This window comes from Chlorocebus sabaeus, chromosome 23 (assembly GCF_047675955.1).
Source record: "Chlorocebus sabaeus isolate Y175 chromosome 23, mChlSab1.0.hap1, whole genome shotgun sequence".
In the NCBI taxonomy this organism is placed as follows: domain Eukaryota; kingdom Metazoa; phylum Chordata; class Mammalia; order Primates; family Cercopithecidae; genus Chlorocebus; species Chlorocebus sabaeus.
The window spans coordinates 79,072,837-79,093,983 of NC_132926.1; the positions used below are offsets into that span (position 1 = coordinate 79,072,837).

Consider the following 21,147-nt stretch of genomic DNA (forward strand, 5'->3'; position numbering starts at 1 on the left):
CAAAACTGGTAATACTAATTTTAGAAAGAAATATAAAAACTTCAGTCATTTTACAAAACTGTTAATCATTTCTTAAAAAGTTTTATGGTGCTTTTAAATGTATACATTAAGAAGTTATTTATCATGTAACTTTATTTTTGCATGTAATAATATTTAAAAATGCAGATTAAAGTGCTATATTGGTATCCATGAATATTCATATATTCATGAAATGACCCATTCCAAATGAAAAATATGACCAACAAAACTGACCAAATTGGTAAATATTATCTACCTAGTCCCAGTAATTAATATTAAATTTTAGCATGTAAACTTTTAGCCTGATTAGCTGACTTAATGAGCTTAATTGGCTGACTTAATTAAATTCTATGTTTTTATTTAAACTTGACTAAACATTTGAAATGAATTTAGAGAAGTATCATCCTGAATATAAAATATGTAATGCAGTCAGGCACAAAATATTGCTTCTTCATAGATCAATTAGTAGTACTATGTTGTCAGTATATGTAATACTTTGGTGAAACTTTAGGATATATTATTCATATTTAGTATGTAAAAATAAATATATGGATAAAACATTTTATCACTAAGTATATTTATTAATATATCTTATATTAAATATATCTACTTTTAAAGTAGTTTTTATTAATATTACTTTTGATTGACAAATAATAGTAAGCATTTAATCATATCTTCTCACTTACAAGTGTGAGCTAAGTCATATGGAGGCAAAGGCATAAGAATGATATAATGGACTTTGGGGACTCAGGGGGAAAGAGTGGAAAGGGGTTAAGGATTAAAAAAACTACATATTGGGTACAGTTTACATTGCTTGGCTGACAGGTGCACCAAAATTGCAGAAATCCCTAAAGAACTTATCCATGTAACAAAAAACCACCTATTCTCCAAAAACTATTGAAATAAAAAATAATTTTGTAATGTAAAGTATGATGTGATTTTTTAATATATAGAAACAGTGTGGTACTATTAAATCAAACTAATTAACAAATCCATCACTTTGTTTACCTATCTTTTTTTATTTATTTTTTATTTTTTTATTTTGAGATGGAGACAGGGACACATCACTCCTGTTATTTGCTCTGTAGCCCAGGCTGAAGCACAATGGCACAATCTTAGCTCACTGCAACCTCTGCCTTCCAGGTTCAAGCGATTCTCCAGCCTCAGCCTCCTGAGTAGCTGGGATTATGGGCATCCACCCTCATGCCCGGCTAATTTTTGTATTTTGTAGAGATGGGGTTTCACCATGTTGGCCAAGCTGCTCTTGAACTCCTGACCTCAGGCGATCCGCCCGCCTTGGACTCCCAAAGTGCTGAGATTACAGGCATGAGCCATTGCCCTTGGCCCTATCATTTTTTAAATCATGAAACATTTGACATTTCCTCTTTTAGTTATTTTGAAATATATAGTGCCTTATATTGACTACAGTCATTCTTCTGTGCAGTAGGTCTCAAAATCTATTCCTCCTATCTGAAACTTTATGTCCTCTAACAATTCCTATTACCTCCTTCCCCACCCTTCAGTAACCATCATTCTCTTCTCTATTTCTATGAGTTCAACTTTTTTAGACTCCACATATAAGTGAGGTCATGTGGTATTTGTATTAATATATCTGTGCCTGGCTTATTTCACTTAATACATCCTTCAGATTCATCCACCTTGTCACAAATGACAGGACTTCCCCCTTTGTAAAGGCTAAATAGTATTTCATCATGCATGTGTAAAACACATTTTCTTTATGCATTCATCCATTTATGGACACTCGGGTGGTTAAATCCATCTCCTATTTTTACATGGTAGTATTTTAAGAAGAATCCCTATTATGGGAAAATCAGCCTCTACTTTTCAGTGCTTTTCATAAGTTACCCATGATTGTTCTACCCAAGCAAAGTTTTCTCCAGTTCTACAATTTCTAGCTTAATATAGTTAAGATTGGTTTTGGTAGAAGAACCACTCAACTGAAAACTTTCCTAGTAGGCTACTGTCAACAGTTATTCTGTAAAACCTAGCTTCCATGTAACCACAGAACAGAAAGGTTTAAAACTTGAAGCGGAGAGTTCTCCCAGTACATGGAGGAGGCAACTACTGGCCCCAGCCTATCCTTAGATAAGTGTGATTTATACCTATGTGTGCTTCAGGCTCAGGGCTCAAATCTGTGTCCTGTGGCAATGTGTATTTGTATGTGTGGGTTGGAGGTAGGTGGGAAAAGAAAAGAGGCAGAGGAGATATATGGATTAACAGAGTATCATTTAATTTAACCGACATCATAAATTACTAGTTTATTTCACTGGTTACATTCTCAACTGTGATCCTGTCGTAGTCTATGGAGGTTGTGCTTATTATTTTACAAAACAGAGAAACATCGCTGTTGTTATTTGTCTAAAAATAAAAAGTATATTAACTGCTATGAGATGATTATCCATTATTATGAAAACTTTTATTCATACTTAAATGTATTAAAATTTGTCTTACTTGTTTGTCATTCCACTGGTAAAAAAATTGCTTCTGTAGTAGAAATTAAATATTCAGAATATGGGCTCACCCAATAAGTTAATTTCCTATAATTTCTTTCTATTTCATTTTTATTACAAAATGGTGTTTCCTTTAGTCCACATGAGATTTATGAAAGGATAAATTAGTGTAGTCATTTTAGGGTATTATTTTAAAGCAAAATGCACATTTTAACAAAGACAAGAATTATTCTAGACTCATGGAACTGAAAGAGGTCTCCAGAGATCACTTTGGCCTCCCATCCCAGTACTATAACAAGTCATTAATTTCTATGGCTGGTATTACCTCACAGACAGAACTCAGAAGGATAGAATTTGGCCAAAGTAACAAACCTCTCCCCACAAACTATAAAGAGACCTCTAGGCAAAAAATTCTGTTTTTTCCACACTTAGAACTTGTAAGTCAATGCAAGTGATGTGTTGAAAGGGATTTTTTACTGCTCTGTTTACTTACTACAAAGGTTACTACCATAATCTGGAGCATTTAAGTAAACTACCTATGGCTCTGCACTGACATAAAATGAACAACTGATGGATACCCTCTGAATCATGGTACCTCATGTATTTAAAGATTGTTAAGAAGGGACTTCTTATGCTCTTTCTTTCAAATCTAGTTATGCTTCCTTTGTCAGTCCTTTTCTTACCATCAACATTTCCCATAACTCAATAATACTATTGCTTTCCTGAAGTCTCTTTCCCAAATTTAGCACATTTATCAAAAACCAAAGCTGTTGGAAACTATTTCTGTAACAGAAATTGATAAAGTTTTATTTGTTTTATCCTTAGCCTTAAAGTTTATGCTTACTAATATAAAAAAGCCATTTAGAGTGACATAAAAATTCTTTTACACCATAGCAAATGTTCCTGCTTTCTTTTTTAAACCTGCCTCAGTACCTTTTCCCTTTCTCCATACAGCCAACAGTTAGTGTTGCTATCACAAGAATCATCTTGAGGGTGTCTAAAGCATATTTTCAGATGCTTACTTTCTGTAACTTCTCTTTGATTAAGAGATAAATGGTTTAAAACTCTAGCTTCCAGATGGCATCAGTAAATATTTTAAAACCTTGTTTAACATAAAAAGAAGTCTCCTTGATTCTTTTCTATCAAAAAGCATGAAAAGAAACTATCTTTCATTTTTCATTTAGGTAAGTTTTTTTGAAAGAGTTCATAGTACTTTGAAAATTTTACGTAGTGTTATAGGATATAATTATTTCAAGGAGGCTCAGTATTTAAAAAATCATTTAAAAGGCTCGACATTCTTTTTTGATAAAGTGTTGCATATTATTATCCTTATTTAGTAGACTAAACAACTGGAAATTATTAAATTCACAGGAGTTTTAACATCATGGTTCTGAGTATTTAATGGGAATCACCAAATGTAGACCCCGTGAACACAGGGCAAAAAGGCACTTGAGAAAAAAAATTGTCATTATCATTATATTTTCTTTATTAAGATAAGCCTGAGGAAGAAATATGAAGCTTTTGGTAATTATAATATTTAGAGGTATGATACTGAAGGCTTTGAGGAAGTAAGAAAAAGAGAAGCATGAAAAAATGAGCATATGTTCTGGGGTTTATCCAAATCAATCAGTTTTGAAATGATAAAACGCCACAGTTCATTGTAATTGTCCATGACAGGACAAAAAAATGTACAATTTATTCATAAAGATAGCTGTAACCTGTAATCATGCCTTATCCCAATAAAATATCTTTAAATAGTGGAATGTGCAGAATCATACCCAATGTGTGTGGCTTCTGTCCTTCCTTCACCAGTGAATACACATCTTGCAGCCAGTAGGTCACCAAAACTTACATCAACTGGGTGCTCCACAGGGTAGAAAGCCTGCCAAAAGGACAAACACAATGAATCATTAATATTACCCATAAAATCCAGAACTACATGCTTGATTGTGTTCCTTATCCCTTTTTTGAGGGTTTTATCATGAAGGGATGTTGAATTTTATCAAATGCCTTTTTTTTTTTTTTTTTTTTTGAGATGGAGTCTCACTCTGTTGCCCAGGCTGGAGTGCAGTGGCGCAGTCTTGGCTTACTGAAAGCTCCACTTCCCAGGTTCACACCATTCTCCTGCCTCAGCCTCCCAAGTAGCTGGGACTACAGGCGCCCGTCACCATGCCAGGCTAAGTTTTTATATTTTTATTAGAGACGGGATTTCACCGTGTTAGCCAGGACGGTCTCAATCTCCCGACCTCGTGATCCACCAGCCTCAGCCTCCCAAAGTGTTGGGATTACAGGCATGAGCCACCGCGCCTGGCTATCAAATGCTTTTTCAGCATCCATTCAACTGATCAGAGGATTTTTGACCTTAATTCTATTGATACAATATATCACAGAACCACATACTTTAATAATGTGAAGCTTGGTACACTCTGGGTAGAGAGGACGAAGACAGATAGTGAAACAGACACACACACACACACACACACACACAAAAATAATCACTGGATAAAAAGAGTTCACCTTTAATTAATCACTTTATACTTTATGACAAGAGCACCAAACTTTGAAATAAACAAATAAGTACTATTAGCAAATGCATCCCATAAAAATTAGAATAAATGTGTTAATAGAAGAGCTGTCTGAAATACTGTCTCTGAACAAATGATGGGATGTAAAAGGCCACCAACATGTTTTGACCATATTGAGAAAACTAATAAAGAAAGCACCAAATAGGAAATTGCAAAAAGGAGGTTACACAGCTCAGTTATACAGTTAAGGCAGATTTGGAGATTTTTAGAGAAAGTCATAAGAGTTGCATAATACTTTTTAAAAATTACTTTCTACTGGTTAATATTTTTTTCTCTCAAAATTAAACTAGATTTTACATACCTGTGGCAGCTGAGGGCTCTGTCGTCCAATCAGTGTCCACTGTCCATTTCTTACTCTGTATCCACTTACTACCTTACCTGTAATAAACACAAATTTTAATCATATAATATAAAGAAGTATTAGAAAAACAAAAGGCATATTTACTTTCCTACTTTAAAGTAGAAATCTGAGTATTTTCAGAGCCGCAAATACTGAGTATCTTAGGAAAAACAATATGATAAAACAGCACAAAATATTTCAAGGTCTTATATGAAATCACTTTCATTGAAACAGACTTAAGGTCAAACACAATTTGCATTTTAATTTATGGCACCAGGAAGCATAATGGTAAATATTTATAATTTGTAAAGTTCTTACCTAAATGGTGAGTGTGAACTCTATAGGCAAAGACATGCATTGGATAATTTTTATAATGGCATGAAATGTCAGAATTCACCACTGTGGGAAATGAGAACACAGACAAAAGTCACTATTCAACTGGAAAATGACATTATTCTTGTCTAAAAGTATGCACAGGGTATTCACAAGATGCTAGGGACTGAGGTTTTCTTATGACTTAAACACACAAGATATTAAGCACTTATTCTGTGCCAGCCACTTTACTCACATGAATTAAGAACCCCTTGCCTTATATTTTTATTTTATTCATAAACAGAATGACTAGAACCAAATCAAAATACTCTGTTAGTGAAAACGTAGGCTTAATTTGTTACCTTTAGCTTGAAATTTATCCAGTTGAGAAAGCTTAAAAATTGGTTTTTATTTTTGGAATGGAATAATTTTTGAAAAATTGAATGCAGATACCTAAGATCACTAGATTGACAGTTCCTGTTGAGAAAAGGACATTTCATACTGTTCCTTCCTTACGGTCTAACACAGTAGCTATTCAATAAATATTCATTTTACAATAGATGAAAAATGGTAACAAAGAGACCATACTGGTCATTAACTTTAAGAGATTCCCAGTGAAAACAAATGAACAATATATCATATGGCACTTTCATTAGAGGATCATAACATATATTGATAAATAATATTATACTTATTCTCATCGCTTCTAGTAAGCTTGGGAGAATCAGCTATTATCATTCCCATTTTGCAAGTAAAGTAATAAGCCAACTATATCCAAGTTTAAAGACTAAGTTGGTGTTGGATTTGCTAGTCGTTTAATTTGTAAACCTTTCTATGTAGAAGTTTATGTCACTGCTCATTATGCAGTGTGTCCTCTGCATCTCAAGAATGGATGATTTATTTTTAAATACTCAAGATTTATTCTTTAATTTATATAACACACATCTACCCAAGGGCCTCAATTCCTAGCCTCTCAACAAAGAATGGAAAAGTAATGAACCACTGGCTTGGAATAATACAAAAATCTATTTTAAATCCAAGGACAATAAAGTATTGGTTTATTTTTCCAAGACATAAAAATATTGATTATTTTTAAAGTTTATAAAAAATACACTATAAATCCATTTCTACAGTTTAGGTAATGAGGTAATGGTAAATATTAAAAAATCATTACTCACCTTTTTCTCCTGCTGGGATAACAGTGTCAACAGACATCATCAGGTACATGCCAGCAATTAAAGGCTGTCTGCAGAAAAAAATATATTTTTCTAAATTACCTGAAAAAGTCAAAATGACTGTTTTGGGAAAACACCATATACTTCAATACTCTGGTTTATAAAATGTGATGCTTGTGAAAATCAAAATGAAATAGAAAATGAGGAAGAATTTTTTTTCCTTAAAAAATACTTTTTCATGTGAAGGCAGGCTCTAAATGGTTCCTGTGATAGCTAACTTTACATGTCGACTTGGCCAGGTGCCTGGTTGTTTGGTCAAACACCAGTCTAGGTGTTGCTGGGTAGGTGATTTTTAAATGTGATTAACCTTTAAATTAAACTTTGAGTAAAGCAGATTATTTTCCATAGTGTGGGTGGGCTTCATCTAATCCATTGAAAGTCTGAAGAGAAAAGACTAAGGTCCCCTCAAAAGGAAAGGATTTTGCCTGTGAATTGCCTTTGGACTCAAGAATGCAACATCTACCCTTCCTTGAATTTCCAATTGGCCCAATGGATTTAGAACTTAATCAGTCCCCACAATAGTGTCAGCCAATCCCTTACAACAACCCTTTCTCTTTCTCTCTATCCTATTGGTTCAGGTTTCTTTGGAGAACCTTGACTAATCAGCTCTCATGATTCCTAGCTGTGACATTCATGGCCTGGTCTAATCCCCTCCCCTTTAATGTGGGCTAAAAGAAGTATAGTAACTTATCTTTTTAAACATTTTTAACATTTTTTTTTATTTCCATAGATTTTTGGGGAACGGTGGTATTTGGTTACCTAAATTCTTTAGTGGTGATTTCTGAGATTTTGGTGCACCCATCATCTAAGCAGTATACACTGAACTCAATTTGTAGCCTTTTATCCCTCACCTCCTTCCCACCCTTTCCCCCTAAGGGAGTCCTCAAAGTCCATTGCATCATTCTTATGCCTTTGCATCCTCATAGCTTAGCTCCCACTTATGAGTGAGAACATACAATGTTTGGTTTTCCATTCCTGAGTTACTTAGTAACTTACCTTTAACAAACAGAATATGGCAAAAGTGATGGTATGTCATTTCAAATATTAGGTTACTGAAAGGCTTCCATTTTGCATGCATGCCCTCTCTTGCTTTTTTTACTTACTTTCTATGATGGAGGCCAGTTGCCATATTGTGAGCTGCCCTGTTTATAGCCCACTTAGCAAGGATATGAGGGCGACCTCCAGCCAACACTCAGCAAAGAACTGAAGTCTGCCGACAATCACGTGAGTGATGTTGGAAGTGACTCCTCCCCAGTCAAGCCTTAAGTTGACTGAAGCCCCAGTCAAGATTCTGACTACAGCCTCTGTGTGAGACCACATGCCTGAGGATCCAGCTAAGTGTGCCCAGTTACTGACATACAGGAAAATGAAACAATACATATTTGTTGTTTTAAGCCAGTTAGTTTAGGTTAATTTTTACCCACAGATAATTAATAAAGTGAACTTCCCACTGTAAGTTCACGAAGATTTAAAGTTGCTGCTACTCTAGGAAAAATGGAAGTACTTACGGCAGACGTGTGAGGTGTAAGGACACACCAGAACAGTCCTTGTGATTATCTGAAAACACACATAGAAACACATATCTTAAATATCAAAATGTAGGAAACAGATTTCAAACTAGTAAGTTTGAAATTATTATAACCAAATATTTTAAAACACAAGTTATGTTTCATCTGTATTGTTCTTTATGATTTATTGAGTACTTTCATATTCAGTAATTCCTTTAATTGCCAATGTATCATAACAGCAAAAACAGAACTACCATTTCATGCAGTCTATGGTGTTTCTTGACTCATCAAATTGACCAATATATTGACTTTCCTGCAGACATACTAGATACTAGAAAGTTGTTGCTACTCTCTATGCATTATCTGTATTGTTGAAAAACCCAGAAAAGTTGCTGAACTAAAATAGTTTGCTCCATGCTGCACCAAACAAGACTTTTTTATTTTTTAAAAAGTGTAGTTCATAAGTTAGGTTTTCATATACTTTAGGCATTGTTGAAGTCTACTGACACTCATATATTCATTATTTCAAAATAGAATTTTACTATTGTAGAGATTTTTAATTTTTTCAGTTTATTTCCACAGTTTGACCTAAAGAGCCCATATGCTTGCACATATACACAGTGAGAAGTTCCAGTGGGAGCAACTTGAATGCCCTCAAACAAGGTGGTCTGGAGGCCAGCAGGGGTCGTGGATCCACAGCTGCTCCTATAGCAGGTGGCAGTTTTGATAAGCAGCATATTTCAGCCTCAGTGTTTGGTGTGAAGATTATGACCTCCAACACGATCCTTGCCACAGTGATGCATTATTATTTCCATAACCTCTATGCTGATCTTACTTCTGCGAACTCAGAAACTTCAGCTAGTTTTGCATATTTCCCTGATGATTTGCAGTGTGCTCTGACTTTGCCCTTCTGTTGTAATACAGTGCTTGGGCCACAAGATATGAAACCTCCTAAGAATTAATTCATTTCAATTCACTAGGCTATATATAAAATCTGTCTCTGACTGCATCATCATAAAAGCACTTGACACTTAAAACGTTTATTGCAATAAAAAATTGATGCTTCTGCTAATATTTTACTACATAAAATGAAAAAACAATCAGTACTGAGAGAGTTAAGAACTGTACAGAAAATGAACTCAGAATATCAAAATCATATATCCTGGCTGAAAAAACCAGCTGGATAGACTTATTTTGTGACTAGAATAAAAGTAAAAGGGAGAAAGGAGAGGAGAAGAATTGATAGCAAAGTTAACTTAGAGTCGAAGACCACAGAAATGGAATCCTGCTGGTTAAAAAACAGATGGGAACTGCCATGAGTCAAAGAATTAAAATAGTCAAATAAGAGGATTGAATTTGAAGGAAAGGCAGAAAGGAAGCAAAATATATTTATACATATTTCTGTATTTTTTACCTATATTTAGTTTATAGTTTATATAAGCTATATGAACTACAGATTTACATTTCAACATAAATATTGAATTTATATTTCAGTATTAATATTGCACATTTCCACATGCCAGATTTGTCAGGTAGAAGGTATGGGATTCATTTGTATTTTTCAATCTTGCAGAATTATTTGATTATACGATAGTGTCTTACAGGACCACCATCAGTTTTCAACTAGGTGCTCACTGAGTTCCTTTGTTGAAGAGAAGTAAAATCTAGGTATTTAATACTCAGTAGATTAGCACTAGTGATCAATATTTATACCAGTAAGAAACTCTAAGTAGTCTACAATTGAGATAACTTAAGTAAAGAACTTAGCACTCTATTTAGAGCATAGGAAAAATTCACTAAATGCTTAGTTATTATTATTCCATTGGTAGATTTCAAAAAAAATTCAGCACATGAATATTTTATTTTCAAGAAATGTATTTTCACAGTTTTGAGTGTGAAATGTCATTAATGAAAGAAACTGAAGCACATCAAATTTCTCCAAGTAATAACACAGGACTAGAAGAAAGCAGGAGAAACGGGAACATTAAAAGGGTAAAATAGTTTAAAAAAAGAAATTAGAATTGAAATTTGGTATGTTGAAGATATTGTGCAAAACATGTTCTCAGAAGGGTCTGAATTAGGTAGATGCAGAATAAAATCATAAGTGAAGCAAAGAAATTTTAGTAAGATAAATACCATGGTCTGGCTAAAATGAAATTCTTAAATTAGAGGCCATGGGACCGTGAGGAAGTTGATAATGTTTCCGGGTCCTTCCGTGACTTTTAGTAACAATGCACTCCTTGACCAGACCCAAGACAACCTGATTGTTTTTCTGAGTATTGGGCTTGAAGTCAGTTCAACGGGATCCTAGGTTTGCAGAAAAGATAGTGAGGTCATTTTTGTGTTGATATCAAAATTATTCTTTCAATGTACATTCACTTATTCTATACAACATTATCATGCAAAAGTCGTAACAGCTGTTCTTTTAAGGTGGTTTCATTTATTCTTATTTTAGTTTTATTATTCCAAAGTAAATATTCTTTCTTTCATTGGGTTGGGCTCCAGGTTAACTCTCTCTCAAAGGTACACAGGTAAATACTTGGCCTTTAGCTACTAATGTCCTGTATTTACAGAGAATTGAACCCCGGGACATCCCTGTTAAAAAGATGTTTCATAGTGGTTGTTCTCTTGCAGTAAAAATAATTTTAGTGTCAGGGGTCTTAAGATATGGAGATGAAACTTCATTCACTAGATAGGTATAAGGTAAAACTGAGAGGGATATTTCATTGTCATTATATTCCATTATAATGTCATATGCATGTAGAAGTAGCTTTTGTAATGTTGAAGATATTTACAGTGGAAAAGTTGAAATAATAATTTTTAAAAAGAAATGTAAAATAGCCATGTCTGCTAATGCCTTAGAGGCACATCACAACATAGGACAGTATTGCAGTGCTGGTGGTTGGGTGGTAAGACTTCCAAAGAGTAGTCTGATAACCAAAGAAATGAGTATTTCCAGATACTGGATGAGACTTGAAAATAGCATTCAATCAGAATCTAATTTTAAGGAAGATGAAACTGAATGACTGCTTCACAAGGGTCTGAGCTTGCCTTTGAGAAATTGCTTTCCTCTGCTCAGGCAGAGATGTATAACCACACTGAAGTATTTTATCAGATACGTAGACTCATAGAATCTCAGAACCGAAAGGAAAACCAGACATGATGGAGTTCAAATCTTACACTTTATGGGTAGGAAAAAGAGGTCACAGAGATTAAGTGTGTTGCCTCTTAAGGTAATTCAGCTAATTGGTGACACATCTGAGTATCAAATATAATTATCTAATATTAATGTTTAATAAATGCTATTTACTAGGGAAAAAAAAGCAAAAATAAAAAATAAGGGTTCCATCTCTTAGAGATTTCCAAGGTTCAAATACCTTGGAAGCTAAGATAAAGGAATTAAGCAAGAATGCATAAGTAACCAGTGGTACTTAAGGACATACACTTAAGTAGGAAGCTCAATTCTCTTAATGGGAGGTGAATGCATGGGATATGAGGTTATCCATCCCAAACTATTTAGCTTGCTTTTCTCATAATAGCTTGTAGTTCCTGCTTGGATTCATAGCTAAGTAGTAAAGTATGTGGAATAATGCATGATAATAACCTACTATATCTTAGGTTCTTAGATGATCTTAGATGGTTCTGTTGGTCTCTCCTAACTTTTCCTCTAGAGATAGTGCTCTATACTTTATGAGCTCATCTTGTCCTGGTTGTTTCCTGCTTCAATATAAAGAGAGATTAACCGCTGATCCTGAGGGAACTAATGTATTGTTATAAATGATGTCCTACTAATTGGGAACATCCTTCAGAAAGACATTTGTAGAGTGATTTTCAATTCACCACACTCTCCTAGGAAGGTGAAGGGAAAGGTTAGGAGCACACTCATTTCCTACTATTCCAAGCCACCCTTTTGGATAATGGATTCCTCCTTTAAGGAGGTACTAAAAAGTATGCCTGAAACCACTGCCAAGTCTTAGGAGAAACAAAAAGAAGTAACATCTTTAATAATAAAAATTAGGCTGGGCACAATGGCTCATGCCCATAATCCCAGCACTCTGGAAGACCGAGGCAGGTGAATCACTTGTCCCCAGGAGTTTGAGACCAGCCGGGGCAATATGGTGAAACTGCATCTCTACAAAAAAAAAAAAAAAAAAAAAAAAAAATTAGCCAGGCGTGCTGGCGTGTGACTGTAGCCCCAGCTACTTGTGAGGATTGCTTGTGCCCGGGAGGTCGAGGCTGCAGTAAGCCAAGACCATACTACTGCACTTCAGCCTGGGTGACAGAGTGTTTAAAAAAAAAAATTTTTTTTTAGGAAATTTGGAAGCAAATAATTCTAAACTGCATCATATCTTCCCACCCTCCCAGAGTGTTCTGAACTAATTTAAAGGCCACCTTCTCTACATTCTCTGTCTTGAAACTACAAACAAAAATGAATCAGGGGCATCATTTTTATATTATCAGTAAATGCAAATGACTTTGCAATAATACACATACATAGATGTTGTAATAACTGTTTGACTATTAAGCTGTTTTGATCTTTACCTTATGGTTCTTTGTTCTAAATTAGTAACATTAAATTACTGGGACAGGATGTTTTGCTGAGACTAAATCATGGCTCCCAAGGTGATCAAGTAGGAGTAAGAGATTATTTGGGGATTAATTTCTAAAGTTGAGGGAAATTTCATATAATTATAATTACTTTGAAAATCCCTTAGGAGAATAAAGACTGAGGTCTCCTAATAGATCCAACACAGCCAGTTTCCTTAGCATTGGAACAGATCACTGTCAGTTGTGTCAGTTGGGCCATGTTGTTTTTTTAAAAAGATATTTCTATACAGTTGGGCTGTGTTATATAAAAAAGGTCATTTCTGTGCAACTGAAACTCTGCTGCAGAGAGACGGGACATATGTATGAGAGGCAAATAAAAAATGAACCCAACTGAGGGAACAGCAGATCCAGATCTTGTGTTCACTTTGGGCTCTATTAGAGGTGATGAATGAAACTCCGGTTTTAATGAAGCTAAGACACAGCTCCTTTTTTTTTTTTTTTTGTACTATCTGGATTAGAAATGCAGGTACTAAAGTCAGTTAACACTACTCAAAAAATGGTGGTCATCCAAATTAACCAGAAAATTCATATATTAAAGTTTTTAAAAATTAGTTCCTTTAAAACAAAATCTGAGTACCAGATTTTTAAAAATTAGTTCCTTCAAAACAAAATCTGAGTTACCGGCCCTGAGCATCAGGACTCTCCAGTTACAGATACATTGAGATAAAAAAAATCTCCATTCAAAAGCATCAACACTTTAAGCTGTCATAGCAAATGTGTATCTGCTTAGCAAAATATAACTGAAATAGGGGCACTGTTAATACATGACACCAGCTACACCGAGGTTTTCCTGGAGGCTGCTGAAAGCTGGGTTAGCAGACAAGCTTCAGTGCTAAATAAACCAGCACGACGGGAAAAAAAATCTTCGAAAGCAATTCCTTTTGAAACTGTTACTGCATTGAGTTAGCCTCTTTTGATTTTGTATTCACTGCTATGGGACTAGAAATTACTAGTTTCCATTTGCCTTGTGGCAAGGAAGAGAAAATGCGTTTACTCATCCTGCAAGATGACAACTTTCACAAACGATGGCCTGTGCTGTTCCCAAAAGAGATCAAAATGGAAGGCAGGAAGGCAGGCACTACAACCTGCTTTTATAATAGTTCTGTATGTGGAGGATGTTATGGCACAACTAATGTAAAAGCACTTTCCTGTTTCCATCTCTTATGAATGCAAAAAAATATGAGTCTACAGTGAAGTTATGATTGATACTATTTCATCTCTCACAATTATGAACCTGCTCCAGAGGCATCCTTCCAAGAAAGTCAAATTAAAACATAAAACCCACCAATCCTTGATAAATAAAGTTATTTTTTAGAGGTATGGTACTAAGTTTCAAAATTATTGATTGGCTTTAGAACTCTTTATGGAACTCTGATACAGAGAAAAGTGCACAAATCAGAAAGTACAGATCCAGGAAACTTAAAAAACTAACACATCCATGTAACCAGCACCCCAAAATCCTACACTCACATCCCCTTCCTGAGGCATTACATTTTAAACCTTTATATTTATGTACATACCATATTTAAACATTTATTTGTCTTTCTGAAAGAGGTGTCTTTTGGCCAAAACCAAAAGACACATTTAACTAACTTGTTCACTTGCTTCATGGGCTTTGGTTGGGCAGTTTTAAATATTACACTTGGTTACTAAGAAATATTTACTTTTTTATTTCCTCTTTCTTCTGGTCAAAAGGCCTACTAACTACTTTTCATTTTCTTACCTCTGTTTTTTATATATATATATATATATATATATATATATATATATATAGCATTATAGATTATAAAACATATATAGCATTATACACACACACACACACACACACACACACTTTAAATGATAATCTCAATTTCCTCTTGCATTGTCCCAATTATTATCTGTTTTTCCCCGAGTTCAGAATGTAGCTGCAAAAGTCTAGAAACCATAAAGTACTAGTTAAAATAAATCATGTAATGAAAAGGGATTGAAGAGTTTTGATTTTTAAAAGTCCTTTTAAATACAATTTAAAATATAAAGCTGAAAACTATTTCTCATATAAAATTATTACAAATTTTTGATAGTCTTGAGGGTGTTTTCATATATATGTGTGTGTATATACATATATAAAAGGTTTCCTTTCATTCCCATTGGAATTCTCAACTATTTTGTGCAACAATGTGTAGTCCCTCTTTTGTTTTACTTAAACCTCTAAAGAGTCATGATAAACCAAGGAAGGGTAACCTGGCAGGAAAACTAACCCATTTTGTTGGGAACACAGAAAGTTTATATTCTGCAAAAGCTATAATTTAATTGGCATAAATATATTTTTTAAGGTCAACCTAAAATCAGTATCTACATTTTCAACCCAATCATCTTAATCTACTTAAAATACTATTCTGTATTGTGTTTTGGTTCTTTGGTGAAAAAATAAATCCAAAATATCTAATTTACATATAATTATGTATGCATGTAGTCCCTGGTATTAATTAGGGAATACACTTTGAACATTATACCTCATACATTTGATTTAGTATTAATTTTTCCATCATTCAATATGTTTATGTAGTAATGTAGCATGAGGATTAAAAAAGTAACATTTATAAGGCACTTCTAAATCGAAAAGTAGTATATAAATGCTAAGTATGATTATTATGTTAATGAAAAAAATACTGAAACCCTTCAGTGAGCTGAATTATCTCTCAACATTCCCTTAGAATTTTGCAAGACTTTATACTATAAGACAAAGCGTCAGCGTGAGAAGGGTCTGTGGCTACTGACCAGATTTTACTTTACTTTCAGTTATTATTTGGGGTACATCGCAGTTAAATTGTGAAACAAGGATAAGACGTACTTGCAAAGAAATGAGACTCAAAAAGTGTGAGGGAGGACAGATGGCCCCACAAGAAGAAAGAGTTTTGAAAGTTTGTAAAGATGGAAAAAGAATAATTAATATGTAATGAGAAGAAATGGAGATCAGGTGAAGGGTTTACAAACTGGATGAAAAGAATAATGTTTCTATTGGGAGAAATAGGAAGGCTAGAAGGTTCTCTCCTGAGTCTAGGGAATGTTTGATTTTATTTTGCTAATAGAATATTCTGTCAATATTATTAAATATATTTGAATGGTTTTCATCAAATACTTTTTTAGGTAATGTATCTGTTTAGGGTATCCTTTCCGTTTTACAAGTAAAAACAGTTAATTAACATAAAAAGAATTAGTACTAAATGGGAAATGGAATGTGCAAGTCCTAGCACTTCTCTCTAATGACTTCCTTCTTTTCCCAGAATTCCTAGAACGTAATAAACAAACATGTCAGGGCCATGAAGAGAGCAGTGGGGAACAACGTGAAAGGCAGGAAGCCTATGGGAGTGGGAGTGGTCAGTGAAAAACCAACCTCCGCTACTGTTGTGAGTGCCCTGAACTAGATTTCACTGAAACAGAATTGTGTAGCTCCTAATTTTAGTCTGTGCCACTGGGCAAGTGACTTTTTTATTTCTCCTCTTAATTTAATTGGGTTAAAAATTTAAAGCTATTTGCCATTAATTCAAATGGAATTAATTAGATGATGACTATGTAGCTCTGACCAGCTTTTAAAAATGAGTTAATAATTATGAGTGATTAAAAAAACATGAGTTGCAAAGGCATCAATAAAGGTAAAGCATAAGGATTTCTCAAAAAACTAGAAGAACTAAATGTAAATCTGAAAAGCTAAATTGCATGTAGGAAAGCTTTTCTTTTCCCAAAAAAGACATCACTTACGCTAAATACTATATTGTTCAATGTTGAATTACTTTTTTAAAATCCATATTTTAAGGGATAAAAAACCTTCTGAATATATTCTTTAAAAAAGAAGTATAACTGCAGTGCTTTACATATCTTCTCATAACCAAATGAATGAAAATGTAATTCCTGATACATAATGGCCATATTTAGGTATTAAAATAAACAGGTGTCCCATGGAATCAATGAGATGACTAAGGATCATTTGTCTTCCATACTAAAGATGATTAACAAAGTTGAAATGCAACAAGCTAGAGAATCAGAGAGCTCACAGTTATGTGAAGAGACTGGCAAGAGAAAAAAGTACTGCAGGATAATAGGCTTCTTTTAGATCATTTGGGAGGTATTAAATAGTCCTGAAATCATTCACATGACTCACATCAAGCTGCTTGTGTATAATGAAGGTTAGAGAAGAACATGAAGAATATCCGATTACAATTCTGAAATCAGTGGGATTATCAAGCAGCCTGATTTAGAAATATCTCTACATGATAAAGGAAATGGATTACTTCAGACATGAAAATGAAAAGGCACAAATGAGATGAAGTAAACCACTCTGATCTTTATTAATATTAATTTTACTGAGCACCAGTTCATTCCACTTCATAACTATGGCTCAAAAGACTTTTAAAAACAGTGACTCTATTACTTGTTTTATATAGTTAGAGCATGAACTTTGTTATATACACAAACTAGAAATCCAATACGAATTAAATTGTTTTGGTTTTAAATAGCACTGGACTACCTTAGGCAAGTCATGCAACCTTTCTGAGTATCGATCTTCATTTCTGTAAAATGGAAGGGTGAGGCCTGATGATCCCTTTTAGTTAGGCTGTTCTCATTCTGTCACCCTGAACTCTGTTCTCTGTCTCTGATTTTAAAAACAAGTGCTTTATAAACAAATTAGTACATGACACATAACATCCTTTTCAGAAGAAGAAAACAAAAAGTCATGCTTTCCTGTTCCACAGTGCCTTCTCAGCCCATTTCAGCCTCTTCTCCTTAACTGAAAAGGCCATGGTGTTTCGTGCAGGTTGAATGCTACCTTCTTGCCAATCATTTCTCTTTTCAGAGTTGGTTTCATCGACCTCTTCCTTTCCCTTTCTAGTGTCTGTCACCACATATATCCCACTTAAAAATAAAAATGTAGAAAAATGAAGGAATATAAATTATTTTGGCCCATTCTTCAAAAATATATATCTAGATCAAGTGTGAAGACACAACATTTTTGCCCCTGTATATGGGGAGGGGAATCTCTAAGAATGTCATATATGCATTGTAAGTGGCTTCTATTAAAGAATTTTAAAATCCAAATGCCAAATTTTGTGAAAAAGTTAAGAAAAGAAACTCCTCTTCAAATTTCTAAATGAAATACAGTGCTAGAAGAACTAGACAGTAATTAAATGCATTTTCTTCTTTCAAAGCTCCCCTTTTCTTAAGAGAATTGAGATTTAATTGAACTTATTTTGGTAAATGCAAATTATTCTGCTCATGTCCTAGGCCCCAGGAGATTGCCCTGACACACCTGTTGTATAGGAAAAAAAATGCAGGAGTGACTTTAATCCTTACTAGGAAAATCTGAGTGCCAGTTGTCAAAGTTTAGTTTGCATAAAAATCAATGATGTAGCTTGTTAAAATTTCAGAATCCTGGGCCCAGTGATATTCTAGTAATACACTAGCTCTGTGAAAAACAATACACACTACTCATGTGTATATATGTTTATTACAGTTTTTACTAGCAAAAATGTGCAGCAAACAATTTATAAATAATAATAAAATATACAATACTTTTCATTATTAACTTCGTATAAGCAGTTGACTCTCACACAATTCTTTTCTTGACTTTTGCTCTACTTTTTAGATGGTTGTAATTGCCCACTGATGGCTGTAATTGCCATGAAGTAGTTCAGACAAGAATTCTTGTTAATATTTTTGTTTAGTGAAACAACAAAGACATATGTTGGAACTGCACTTGCACATTAAGGATGTCAGCAAAATCTTTGGTGTAATGGATAATAGTGTGCAAATCCTGGAACAGTATGTCCTAAATTTTGGGAGGCATTCACAGTAATCCACATTGCCAGCATCCTCTCCATCATTTTCTCTGATCTAGACAGCCAGCAAAATAATAGATAGAACTTAGACTTGCACTATTTGTGAATTTCCATGGTGTAAATTTTTCCACTACAGCTGATTTCAATGTAAATTTTCCCACCACAGTCAATTTCAAACTACCAACATGACATCACTGCTTTAGGAAGAAATTAGCAGTAAAATAACACTTTGTAGTATTTCTACCACACAGATACAACAGATGCAAATACCCTCAAGAGCACAGATAATAGTAAAATATAGTAAAATAATTAGGAAATAAAGATTTCTTAGTATTTCTTGCCTTTATTTTTAATGATCGCTATATTTAACAATCAGCTTACAAAAACACTGCAAATTACCAATTGGCTCTTGTGAGCCTATCTGAGCCAGCTCAGGCTGCCTATGCTTTGCCTTCTGTGCATCTGATTCAGTAGGCCTAGTTTGAACTAGGAACTTTCATTTTAAAAAGTAGCCCAAGGAGAGTCTGGTGCAGACAGTCCTCTGATTAGATTTTGAGAAATCCTGATCTAGACTATATAACTTTAGAGGTAATTCTATTAATATTAAGATCTTCCAGTTAATTCTTATCTTTTAAATGAAATATTATAAGGGGTCTGTTTGTTTAAGTAAACACTGAGGAAAATTTTTTAAGTGTGAAGACATCTAGTGCAGGCAAGGATATGGGACTTGCTCATTCACTGTGGATTATAAATTGGAAAAACTGTAAAGCAATTTGGTGGAATCTGTTAGGGTTTAAACACTCCATGACCCCAAAATCTCATTTCTAGGTATCTACCCTGCAGTAGCAACACATGGTTACCTAAAACATTTCTAACATTGCTTATAATAGCAAAAAACTCGCAGCATCTTTAATAGACAATAAGATACATACATTAGAGTATATCTACAAAAAAGAATACTAGGCAGCCTTTATAAATCATGGAAGAAATTTACATGTGCTGCCTTAGAAATATGTCCAGGGTACACTGTTAAGTGAAAAGCAACAACAACAACAGATGCAGATCTGTGGGAAATGTGATCTAATTCTTGTCCAAAAAAAAGAAAAAAGTACATATACACTTATCTGATACATTAGTTTATCATCCACATATGGAAATGCTGAGATAAGCTAATGAAAAGTTGGCAGATATAAGCAATAGCTACCTGGAGTTGGGGTGGGGAGGAGTTAGGTGAGAAAGGGAGGTGTGATTGAAGAGGGTTTTATCTTTTTTTTTCAATAGTAGGGGTATTACAAATGATTTTCAACTTTTCTTTTTAATAATTTTCTATATTTTCCAAAAGAGGAAAAATAAAGTTCAGAAGAGAAGATTCTTTTAAAGGGAGACCAGAGTCCTCCAATCCCTTTTAGTATTTTAACTGAAAACTCAAATATGAAGAAATAATTTCTTTGTTTTAATACTGGAATTTATTGCAATTCTGAAGTCTAAACAGCTTTGGAAGCCTAAAGTTTTTTCATAAAGTTTTGGCAGCAAAATCTGACTTGAATGAATGTGATGATATTTATGTTTTATTCTTTTTTGTGTGAATATTTAGACGTTTGGTATAGAAACATTAGCGTATCTAATTAGGGATGGTGCCCCAGATTCACAGAGGTGATAGAGTACATGACTTATTCAGTTGAATACCTTTCAAAAATATTAACACCTCCTAAATCCAGACCACATCTGCCCCCAAGCATTTGGATAAAGGTTTGTGTCCCTATCCCCATCAAGGCACACTAGAGAAACTGGGAATGGGAGTTAGGGAGAGAAGAAAGGAGAGTTGGCAGATGATATGAGTACCAGAGCCTTGAGTACAAAGAAGGAAAACTGAGGTAAAAGTGTACCCTTCCTGGAACCATATTTCTGACACATTTCTGTATCTACCAGGGATGAGGCTTGTTTCAGCAGGGCTGCTATCCCTGGAACTGAGAACTTGGAAACACGATATGTGCTCTGGAATGAAAGATCATGATAAGAACTAACATTATGGTCTATTCTGGAAAGGGGATTCAGATTGATGGATGATGCACATGCCAGGGTCCTATTCAGGGAAGGCCAAGATGCGTGCTTGGATGGTGCTATTTATGTCTCCCTTCCAGTGCAGAGACTTAGTGGCTTCGGGGCGTCTATGTCAGCTGAGGTTGGAGAAGCAGTAACCATACCCTCCCTCCCATATTTGCAATTTCAAAGCAGATTCTTAAATATGGAAAGT

General features: G+C 34.3%; 1 protein-coding gene across 19 annotated transcripts in view; it reads right to left on the reverse strand.

Moving 5' to 3' along the window:
* Nucleotides 1-21,147, reverse strand: part of PAM (peptidylglycine alpha-amidating monooxygenase) — a 282,912-nt gene that overhangs the window by 74,402 nt on the left and 187,363 nt on the right. For all 19 annotated transcript variants that reach the window (XM_037985229.2, XM_073010788.1, XM_008014056.3 and 16 more), the window contains 5 exons: nt 8,470-8,518; nt 6,905-6,972; nt 5,733-5,813; nt 5,376-5,452; nt 4,268-4,371 (listed from right to left, as the gene is read on the reverse strand). In XM_037985229.2, the coding sequence (XP_037841157.2) occupies nt 4,268-4,371; nt 5,376-5,452; nt 5,733-5,813; nt 6,905-6,972; nt 8,470-8,518 (379 nt within the window). The remainder of the gene's footprint in view (nt 1-4,267; nt 4,372-5,375; nt 5,453-5,732; nt 5,814-6,904; nt 6,973-8,469; nt 8,519-21,147) is intronic.